This window comes from Mus caroli, chromosome 6 (assembly GCF_900094665.2).
Source record: "Mus caroli chromosome 6, CAROLI_EIJ_v1.1, whole genome shotgun sequence".
Classification (NCBI taxonomy): Eukaryota; Metazoa; Chordata; class Mammalia; order Rodentia; family Muridae; genus Mus; species Mus caroli.
The window spans coordinates 114,982,444-114,994,079 of record NC_034575.1 but is presented as its reverse complement, the minus strand read 5'-3'; the positions used below and the strand labels follow the sequence as shown (position 1 = coordinate 114,994,079).

General features: G+C 38.4%; 1 protein-coding gene across 1 annotated transcript in view; it reads left to right on the top strand.

Moving 5' to 3' along the window:
• Wnk1 (WNK lysine deficient protein kinase 1) overlaps positions 1–11,636 on the top strand; it is a 120,600-nt gene that overhangs the window by 86,097 nt on the left and 22,867 nt on the right. Inside the window, exons 8-18 of the mRNA XM_029478248.1 lie at positions 1,430–1,956; positions 2,754–3,038; positions 3,735–3,832; positions 3,935–4,097; positions 4,611–4,727; positions 5,071–5,244; positions 5,443–5,500; positions 5,613–5,735; positions 6,280–7,715; positions 9,378–9,461; positions 11,527–11,610. Of these exons, the coding sequence (XP_029334108.1) occupies positions 1,430–1,956; positions 2,754–3,038; positions 3,735–3,832; positions 3,935–4,097; positions 4,611–4,727; positions 5,071–5,244; positions 5,443–5,500; positions 5,613–5,735; positions 6,280–7,715; positions 9,378–9,461; positions 11,527–11,610 (3,149 nt within the window). The remainder of the gene's footprint in view (positions 1–1,429; positions 1,957–2,753; positions 3,039–3,734; positions 3,833–3,934; positions 4,098–4,610; positions 4,728–5,070; positions 5,245–5,442; positions 5,501–5,612; positions 5,736–6,279; positions 7,716–9,377; positions 9,462–11,526; positions 11,611–11,636) is intronic.

Sequence of the window (11,636 nt, the reverse complement as noted above, 5' to 3'; positions counted from 1 at the left end):
CTTCTCATTACTAACAAATAAGTAGAAAATTATTATAAGGAAAGAATCTTTTTTCTTCTTGTGTGGTTTCAGAGGTTTCAGTCCATCCATGATTGGCAGGCTGTATAGCTTTTAGAACNGTAGCAAGGGATGGGGGAAGGGTTATGCCATAAGAAACTATTTACCAAGGAACATAGAAGAGGTTAAGGCCAAAATATACCTTTCAAAGCTCCACCTACCCATTACCCATAACTAGGCCCCGCCTACCACAGTTCCTCTACTTTTTAGTTCATTCAAGGTTTGAATTCATCAGAGGTCAGAATCCTTATGATCTAGTTGTCTCTGGAAATGCTCTCAGAGACATACACAAGGGACATATATTACTAACCTCCTACTTTATTCTTAAGTTCAATTAAAGTTGACATCCAGGATTACCCACATTTGAGCTAGAATTGACACATCTGAGATTCCTCAGGCAGGTGGTTTCAGAAGTTCAAGAAAAACCTTAGCTATCTGCTATACCCACCCACCCTACCACCCAAAAAAATCCTTCATGAATTTTTGTTTGGTTTGTTTGAAGGATTATTTTGGTTGTTCTTTCGTTGGTTTTTTTCACTTGCTTGGAAGGTACCCTGTAGAAGCTATGTTCTTATGAATATCCAACCTCATTTATGCACCCTGTATGCATAGAATATTGTTGTTATCATATCTTAGAACTAAAACAGTACCAACTGTGAATGCACTATTGTTTTATTTACCACAAAGTAAATACTAACACATCATTCTAATTTCTTCATGTATCCCAATTTCTCAGATGTTAAAATGACAGAGTAGTAGAATAGTGAGTAATAACATCCTAGAATCAGTGAATGTGTTAATTAGAGCAACTTTTATAGAGATGTTTTACATTTTCAAAACTGAGAGGTAATACTGGTGAAATCTAATTCCACNGAAAGAAATTTATGTTTAATCACTATAATAGCTGTCAGAGATTAGGTTACAGCAAACATGCCAGTGGATTTTGGCATGTGAAACATATGCAGTAATGGCAGCTAAAAAACAAACAGAAAACTGGGTGTTGTAGTACATATCTGGAATCTTGGCACTTGNGAGATGGGGGCAGGAGGACCTAGAATTTTATGTCCAGTATAGACCATCAAGCAAGCTGCAGGAAAGCCTCAGCTATGTAGTTAGACTCAAAATCAAAAGAGAGAGGGAGAGAGCTTTTGAAAAAAGCTCTTTTTATTTTTTGAAATAAAAAAATTGTTTTTGAAAAAGTCTTCTTTTTATTGCCAACAAGGAAACACTATCAAATTTTTCTGCAATAAAAGGTTTGGAGATGTTAGACACTTTCTTTATTAGCATATTTCCTATTCTTTCATAATTATGTGGCATGTTAATTTATACTAATGTAGTCAGGGTTTTGGTTTTCTTCTTCTTGCCTAATATGTAAATCTTGCTTTTGGCAGCTTTGCTTTTAAAAAAGTCTTGTTTTGTTTTTCTTTACCTTCCCAGCTTCCAGTTTCCCAGACAGTAGCAACTGTCCNAGGTGAACCTCACATCCCAGTTTCAACACAACCCTCAGTTGTTCCAGTCCACTCTGGTGCTCATTTCCTTCCTATCGGACAGCCAATCCCTACTTCTTTACTCCCACAGTATCCTGTCTCTCAAATTCCCATATCGACTCCTCATGTGTCCACGGCGCAGACAGGTTTCTCATCCGTTCCTATAACAATGGCTGCTGGCATTAATCAGCCTCTGCTCACCTTGGCTTCATCTGCTACAGCATCTTCAATCCCAGGGGGATCACCTGTAGTTCCTAATCAGCTTCCAACTCTTCTGCAGCCTGTGAATCAGCTGCAGAGTCAGGTTCACCCACAGCTTCTACAGCCAACAACAGTTCAGTCCATAGGAATACCAGCTAACCTTGGACAAGCTGCTGAGGGTCCACTTCCCTCTGGAGATGTTTTGTACCAGGTATTGTGTTAGTTAGAAAAATCAGAGGGTATTAGAATGTTTAATTTTAATGGAAGATCATTAAGAACTTGAGAATTGTACTAGTTGAGTGTCAATAACAATAACAAAAGTTGAAACTCTAAAAAAAAAAAGAATGGAAGACTTGAGCATAGTACTGTGTGCTTTGATCCCAATGCTTATTGTAGGGTAGAGGCAGGTAGCAGATCTCTGTAGTTCAAGGTTAGCATAGTCTATATATAGCATGTTCTAGGCCAGCTAGGGCTATATAGTAAGTCCCAGTCTCAAAAAACCTAATGGGATAATATTATCAAATGATTCCTTATACATTTTTAAAGACACAAATTAGAAGAAAACTTAACTCAGTATTCATGGTAAGCTAGATAACCCTGGATATATGGTTAGTTAAATCTACCAGGCTGTTCCTTTATATGTAGATAAGTAAAGAAAGCAGGCAGCCTGGTACTAACATAAACTTCAGGGTTTAGAATAAGAGGGTTTACATTTGATGATATGACTGATACCTGGGACATATTTTTGCATTCTTCCATGTAAGATTGCTGTAGATCTAAGTTCTACTTCAATTGTCTCTAGAAGGAGAAACCAAGCAGTTTAAAGTATCATTGAAAGAGTGCCACTCTCTAGTTATTTGCCAGTTCATTTTGAAAATAATCTTTAAACTATTAGAAAGTGGGACACTGTCCTTTGCTTTGTGCTTTCCCCCTCCACCTCCTTGTCTACTGATTTGCTAATTTGATGTCCCAACCTGCACTAACTCACCTTCCTCATTTCTATCACAGGGCTTCCCATCTCGACTGCCACCACAATACCCAGGAGATTCAAATATTGCTCCCTCTTCCAACGTGGCTTCTGTTTGCATCCATTCTACAGTCTTAGCCCCTCCTTCTATGCCGACAGAAGCATTGGCCACCCAAGGTTACTTTCCTACAGTAGTGCAGCCTTATGTGGAATCAACTCCTTTGGTTCCTATGGGCAGTGTAGGAGGCCAGGTTCAAGTGTCCCAACCAGCAGTGAGTTTAACGCAACAACCCCCTACTACATCCTCCCAGCAAGCANTTCTGGAGGTAAATGAAATTACTGCATGTTTATATAGGAAACATCTATGAACATGGGGTTAAAATAGCAAAGGAAAAACAGGCTCCCCTTATTTAAAACNCACTTGGAGACTGTTAAACTAACTTCTAAATGACTTTGTCTTACAGCAGAATGAAATGCCAATGTGGGGGCCTTGTTGCCACTGGCTGTTCTGTTGGGAAGTGAGTTTGCCTTAGAGAAGATTAACACTATTAGCACTTCACTTTTCTAGCTAGTGCATTAGCCATTGTTCTTCCACAAACTTTTGCCATTAGCAGTTCATAAGAGTATCTTATCTTGCTATGCTCCCAGCAGTCATTTTTGTCCTACTAGGATACAGTTCTGAATTCATCTCTGTACTTTGCTCTACCTGTCCTATTGCACACTCTGGTAAGATGCTGGCTGCATGGCAAATTGTAGTTTCACAATGCCTAGCAAATAGGTTGGCTGAGTTCACACCACAGTCTGTACTAGCAACTAGCTTTGGAAACTTTCAAAATGTAAGCACACTGTTTTTAGATATTGAATATTAAGAATTACTAGTAGCTTCATTGCTTCTAGGAATTATAGCGGGGTAACAAGAAAAAAGAAATGGGAANATCTTAGAATTGGTGGATGGTTATTTCATATTTAAATATATATATATGTATAAATGCCAAGATTTGAATTACCCTTTCAATTTACAGAGTACTCAGGGAGTCTCTCAGGCTGCTCCTCCAGAACAAACTCCAATAACACAGTCACAACCTACTCAGCCTGTTCCATTGGTTACCTCTGCAGACAGGTAAGTAAACTAAAACACTCCTTTGAGTAGTAGGCAGGATGATATGAAACTTCAGAATAATATGCCTTTGAATCTTATTATACACNATTTTCCCCCTCAAAGTGCACATTCAGACGTTGCTTCTGGTATGAGTGATGGCAATGAGAATGCTCCATCATCCAGCGGGAGGCATGAAGGGAGGACAACAAAACGGCATTATCGAAAATCCGTAAGAAGTCGCTCTCGGCATGAAAAGACTTCTCGCCCAAAACTGAGGATTTTAAATGTAAATATTGATTTGTGACCATTGTATTGCTTAAAGAATTTAGCACTTTTAATTTTAGAAATCATGAAATCTAAACCACTCACTTTGTTAAAATAAAGATAACTCATCTTTATATATAATTTTATAGCAACTTTTTATTTAATTACACAATTTCTTCTATTGAGTATCACATTTCTTTTTGTTGTTCCCTCCTAGCTCTAGAGTTTTAACTAGTAGAAAAACAGACTAGATGATTCTGCTAATGGAAGTTGAAAAGAACTCAAGATCTCACAAATTTCTTTAGCCAGTTTAAGATTCAAGGGATGGCCAAGGGTGGTGGCACACACCTTTAATCCTAGCACTTGACAGGCAGAGGTAAACAGATCTCTGAGTTCAAGACAACTACACAGAGAAACCCTGTCTCAAACACACACACACACACACACACACACACACACACACACTCAAGAAATTTCAAGATGAGTTCCCAAAGTCTCTAATAAGTCAGAATATGAATTACTTTTCTCTTTTTAGGTTTCAAATAAAGGAGACCGAGTAGTAGAATGTCAATTAGAGACTCATAATCGGAAGATGGTTACATTTAAATTTGACCTAGATGGTGACAACCCTGAAGAGATAGCAACAATTATGGTATGCCTCCATTTGGAATTCCACATTTTTCCATAGTATTTGGTCTTAAGTACATGTCCTAGGCAACCATGCATTATTTTGTCATCTACTTTCATTCTGAAAATAAATTTTAATTCATGTTCTAAAACTAGTGTACCCAACCCATGATTCTATGATTTAGAGATGGCTTTTGTCTAAGCTGTAGCTGTGTATATGTTCAGGGTCTTATAAAGGAAAGTAGTATTTTAAATACCAAGTACATAGTACAGCTGATGTACAGACTAAAGTCATAAAAATAAAATGGTAATTGAATGACTTAAAGCTTAAAAAAGTACTAATAAGATTGATATCACATTTCTTATAGGTGAACAATGACTTTATTCTAGCAATAGAGAGAGAGTCTTTTGTGGCTCAAGTGCGGGAAATTATTGAAAAGGCTGATGAAATGTTAAGTGAGGATGTCAGTGTGGAGCCTGAGGGTGACCAGGGATTGGAGAGTCTGCAAGGAAAGGATGACTATGGCTTCCCAGGTTCTCAGGTAGGTTCACCATACCTATAGTTAGTTCTGTTTATTTAAAATAGTTCTGTACTGCTTAATCTGCCAAACAGAATATCCACTGTTAAAATAATGCCCTTGTGTCTGAGAATGAACATTTATGTTCTCATCAAATGACAATATGCTTTGCATAATTATGGAGGTTGCATTTGAGAAGAGTTTTACTTTTGCTTATTGTAGAAATTAGAAGGAGAGTTCAAGCAACCAATTGCTGTATCTTCCATGCCACAACAAATAGGTAAGCTTTTCTTTTTTTATTTGACAAGGAGTTGTATGTGCCAATAATGAACTCTCGAGGCTTTATTCATATATAANTATATATATGAATTTCAATGATTTGTTTCGTTCAGGTGTTCCTACCAGTTCTTTAACGCAAGTTGTTCATTCTGCTGGAAGACGGTTTATAGTGAGTCCTGTACCTGAAAGTAGATTACGAGAATCAAAAGTTTTCACCAGTGACATATCAGATCCAGGTAAGAATGATTCAGCCATGCTTTAGTAAATCTTACAGCATCTCTGATATGGTGGAAGCTTGATCAAGCAATAATTCATGATCAAATCAAAAGTAGAAAATTAAAAGTAATAAAGTCACACAGAAGAAGGAAATGAATTATAATAGAGAATGTAGTTGGACATGACACATGCATGTGATTTCATTGCTCAGGAGACAGAGAAGGGGGATGATCGGGAGTTTGAGGTCAGCCTGGGTGGCTGAGTGACACTTTGTCTCCAAAAAAGAAAAAATAGAAAAGAGAAATAAGAGAAAGACAGCAGACCATAAAGGACCAGGTGTACTAAACAGAACCTACACAGTAGTGTGTTTCTGTATTTAGAGATAAATTTTGCTGCCTTAGTAGGTCAAACTGCTCCTTTACTGTTTTACCGCATGCTGTTTCCTTGGGAGTCTTACTGATGTGTAGCATTGTTGATAATCCAATAATGGTTCCTCAAAGACTCTTCTTTTTTAATCCATGTGTATATAAAGGCTAATTTCTTTATTTTTGTTTTTTTTTCTAGTTGTGGCCTCTACATCTCAGGGCCCTGGAATGAACTTATCTCACTCTGCTTCATCCCTCAGTCTCCAGCAGGCTTTTTCTGAACTGAAACATGGTCAGATGACTGAAGGACCCAATACAGCACCTCCAAATTTTAATCACACAGCTGGACCAACATTTTCTCCCTTTTTGGCTAGCATTGCTGGTGTCCAAACTGTAGCAGCATCCACACCGTCAGTATCAATCCCTATAACAAGCAGCCCTCTTAATGACATTTCCACATCAGTGATGCAGTCTGAGGCTACACTGCCCACTGAAAAAGGCATTGTGGGAGTTACCACCAGCACAGGTGTGGTAGCTTCAGGTGGTCTCACCACATTGTCTGAGTCACCAACATCTTCCAGTGCGGTTTCAAGTTCTACAGTACCTGCAGTTGTCACTGTGTCTACACCATCCCAGCCAGTTCAGGCTTCCACATCTGGGAGCATTGCTTCTAGTACAGGCAGTTTTCCTTCTGGAACATTTTCTACAACTACAGCTACTACAATGGGTAGTGTGGCAGCCCCAGATGCTAAGCCTCCAACTGTATTATTGCAACAGGTAGCAAACAATACTGCTGGGGTAGCCATAGTGACATCAGTCTCTACCACCACTCCATTCCCAGGCATGGCTTCACAGCCATCCCTTCCACTTAGTAGCAGCACCTCTGCTCCTACTCTAGCTGAAACAATGGTCGTTAGTGCACACTCACTAGACAAGGCATCTCACAGTAGTACAGCAGGATTGGGTTTATCTTTTTGTGCCCCNTCCTCTTCTTCCTCCTCTGGAACAGTTGTGTCTACTTCTGTTTCTCAGCCTGGTATGGTTCATCCTTTGGTCATCTCATCAACTGTGGTTTCTACACCTGGCCTCCCCCAACCAGCAGTACCTACTTCTACACCTTTATTACCCCAAGTACCTAATATCCCACCCTTGGCACAACCTGTTGTTAATGTGCCTGCTGTACAGCAAACACTCATTCATAGTCAGCCTCAACCAGCTCTGCTTCCCAACCAGCCTCACACACACTGTCCTGAAATGGATGCTGATACCCAATCCAAAGCTCCTGGGATTGATGATATAAAGACTCTGGAGGAAAAGTTGAGATCTCTCTTTAGTGAACACAGCTCATCTGGAACTCAGCATGCTTCTGTCTCCCTAGAGACACCTTTAGTAGTAGAGACGACTGTCACACCAGGCATCACTACCACTGCTGTAGCACCAAGTAAACTCATGACTTCCACTACAAGTACTTGCTTACCACCAACCAATTTACCATTAGGAGCAGCTGGCATGCCAGTTATGCCAGTAGGCACACCTGGGCAGGTTTCTACCCCAGGCACACACGCTTCAGCCCCAGTCGGCACTGCAACAGGAGTAAAACCTGGAACAACTCCCCCAAAGCCAACTAAGACTGTGGTAAGAGTCATCATAAAATGACTAAATAAATATGATTACTTTTCTTTCCTCTCTAAATAATTACATGTTTTCAGCTGAGTCTTGCAAGTTATGAAGGTGCCTGGCATATAAACTCGTCACTCAGTCTTAAAGTGACAACAGTTTTAGGATCTAAGTATAGTTAACACAAGAATGTTCTCTTAGTTTGGAATGTGGCTAGATTTTTAGGTTATGTTGAACAATTTTCTTAGAATGTAGAATTATCAGGTAAAATAAATAATGGTCAAGTAAAATACAGGTTTTCCCCTGTATTTTAACCTCATGTCTATTACCCCAACACTTGAAGACAGAAGGTAGTTACAAGTTACCGGAGAGCTTGGGCACTGCAATGAGTTCCAGGCCAGTCTTGGCTATAGAATGAGGCTTTGTCTCTAAATAAATAAATAAGAAAGAAAGAAAAGAAAAAGAAAACAAGGGCTCAGCATTTAAGAACACACACTGCTCTTTCAAATAATCCAAATTTGGTTCCCAGAAGCCATGTGCAGAAGACTTAATAACCACCTCTGGATCTGACCTCTTCTGGCCTCTGCAGGCACCTGCATTCAGAATGCTCATACTCCCACAAAGACATGCATAGATATAAATAGTTTAACAATATAAGTNTATTGAAAAGAANGACAGGTTATTTCTACTNGATTGGTAGATATTAAAGAATTCTATATCCCAAAAAGGAACAAAATGTATTGACCAACAAAGGAATATTTTATCATCTTTTAGTTGAGAATGAATATTCCTTATTGTAGGTTCCTTTGATAAAAANTGGGAGTTAATAAAAAATTGAAGTTGGGCTGGAGAGATGGCTCAGCAGTTAACTTCTAGAGGTCCTGAGTTCAATTCCTAGCACCATGTGTTGGCTCATAGCCATCTGTAATGGGGTCTGATGCCCCCTTCTGGTGTGTCTGAAGAGAGTGACAGTGTACTCGTAAACAATAAATAAAATAAAGTTGGAAATTGATAAAAGTGATTAAAAATGAAAGAGGAAATAATAGCATTCTAGAAATCCAATATTTAATTGTGCTGTTGCAGATGTCCTCTCATTCTGATATCTTCATCCTCTCTCTGCGCCAACAGAATAATATAATTTTATGCCTTTGTTACCAGTCTTGACCTTTGTTTATTTCTAAATCTGCTTGTTTTCTTTGAAATGTCTTATTTATCTCATGAGCAACTTCAAAAATTTGTTGGTGGCTCTTTTTTTGGCACTTGATGCCTGGTGCCCAACAAAGTCAGAAAAGGGCATCAAATCCCCTAGAACTGGAGTTTTGAGCCACAATGTTGATTCTGGGAACAAAACTTGGGTTCTCTATAAGAGCAGCTAGTGCTCTTAACTGCTGAGCTGTCTCTTCAGCCCCTAACTGTACTCTTACCTACTTTAAAAAAATTTGTTCTTTTTGTTTCCCTTNTCATTGCATTTTATCGTTTGTTTCATAGTTGTTTGATTGTAACTGTTATACTAGTGTCTTTGGTATGTTGTCGTTTAAGACAGACTGAAGAGTGTAATTTAAATGCTATAAGTAGACACATTTTAGTATCGTTCTGCTTTTAAATTAGTTAATTTTTTTCTTAGTATATGTTTNTTACCAATGGTAGCTCATGGATTTGAATTTTCCTTCATTATTATAGGTGCCNCCAGTGGGTACTGAACTTTCAGCCGGTACTGTACCCTGTGAGCAGCTGCCACCTTTTCCTGGACCTTCTCTAATTCAGGTGCCAGTAACTTAATAAATTATTTTCTTCACCAGAAAAAGCCCCTGCTTTTCTTCACCAAGTTTGTGTAAATTCTCCATTGTGTTATTTATCTTGGCTTCCAGATCATTCTGGCTATGAATTAGTAATAACATTCTTTTAAATTATACTTGGCAGGCCTGGCATGGTGGCATTTGCCTTTAATCCCAACGTTTAAGGTGGTGTGTTAGTCTCAGGCCATCCAGGGCTACATAGTAAGACCCTGCCTCAAACAAAGAAGTAAATAATAAACTGTATCTGGCTATACTAGTCAGATGATGAGCTCTGGATTATAATGAGACACCCTGCCTCTATATAAGGTAGAAAGCAATCAAAGAAGACACTCAAGCTTCCACACACACAGTGTATATAAGTGCAGCCCACCACAGCACCACAGACACACAAATAAAATGAAACTTGAGAAAGGAAAAAAAAAAGTAAAGCTGAGCTTCTAAGCCATTGTAGAAATAAAAAGTTGTACATATTTAACTCTTTGTTCCTGAATCAGAAAAAAAGACCCATAAGTCTGCATTCTTGAAATCTTTAGAGCCCCTCCCCTGACACAAACATCAAGAGTTCTTCCTCACTTTTCCTTAAAACTCTGTTCACTTTGTTTTAAGAAAGAAAGGAACCCATGAACCAGGCCTTGTAGAAAAATAATGTTACCACTTGGGTAGGTCAANAAAAAGAATTGTAGGTATGAGAAAGGCTGGCCATTCCCAGAGGGAGGAGAGAGGAGACCACGTGGCAGCAGCTTTCCTCTGGGACTCACANCTAGTGAAATAGTTGAAGTANGGCATGGTCATACTTACAATAGTTAAGTTACTCTTTACTTTTCCTACTACCATTACCACTGCATTTAATTGCATTCTCATCAAGAAAGCAGTTCTGCGCCCATTGTAAACATGAAAAAAATTCTGAAATGAAACAGCAAATAAATTTGAAATGATATTTGGAATTCTTTCTTAAATTATGTTTAAGAAAAGCATAACAGATTGCTTACATGAGAAGCCTGTTATGCATTTATCCCTACTTATTTGATCCTAATTTTCAGTTGAACATGATAGGATAAGTAACATGCCACAAGTTAACACCAACAGAAAATACACTCTACCAGATAATCCATAAAAGTTTAGGGAAAAAANGATGTGTAATGATAAAGCTTATAATTAGGAATGTGTTTTTTAGCCTGGTTATTGTTAGAAGTATGTATTCAGAGGCCTAGTACCATGTTGTGGGAGTACCACTTGAANCCAGAAGTTTGAAGCTAACACATAAGACACATAAGTCAGCCAGCCTCTAGATTTCTGAGGAAAGGTAAGAGTGTAATGAGAAATGTGTGAAGTTAATTGATAAGAGCCTACTTACAGAAAAGAAAAACAACCTCAGAAGCAGGAGTAGAGCGTAAGAAAAGTACTTGAGATGTACACTAGTGGTATACCTCNTTGATGCTGTTAATGACAAAAGAAAGTACACCTCTTAGGAACTGAAGAAAAGAAGACTATCCCTTGATAGTGACAGGATGTACTNATGCTATCTTATTCAGAGAGCGGTTCTCAGAAAGATGTATGAAGGCTGAGAAAGAGCCAGACATAGCAGTAAAAGAACTCAGGAAACAGCCAGGAAGATGACTGCAAGTTGAAGGCTAGCCTGAGCTACACAGTACACAGCGGGGATATATATATATGTGTGTGTGTGTATGTGTGTGTGTGTGTGTGTGTGTGTGTATATGAATGTGGGTATATAATTTAACAGTAGGTTCTGATATACTTTCCAGAATGTATTTTCATAGAGAAACCAGTAAAATCACTAACATTAAACATAGAAGATAGAATGATTCTGAAACTACAAAAGCATAAATGTACTTGGATTGTCCTAAGGATTGATAGACTGACAACTTGATAGATAATATTACTACATTATACTGGTTTTATATTCAGTATTACAACAAATGTGATCTAGAGCATAAAATGATGTAGTCTGTATAATTAGCTATATATAGTGACACTGAAGGTGCTAAACAACTTACAGTACTGTTTTTGCTTAGTCCCAGCAACCACTAGAAGATCTTGATGCTCAGTTGAGAAGAACACTTAGTCCAGAGACTATTACAGTGGCATCTGCAGTTGGTGTAAGTTTTTAAACCGCGATAAAAAA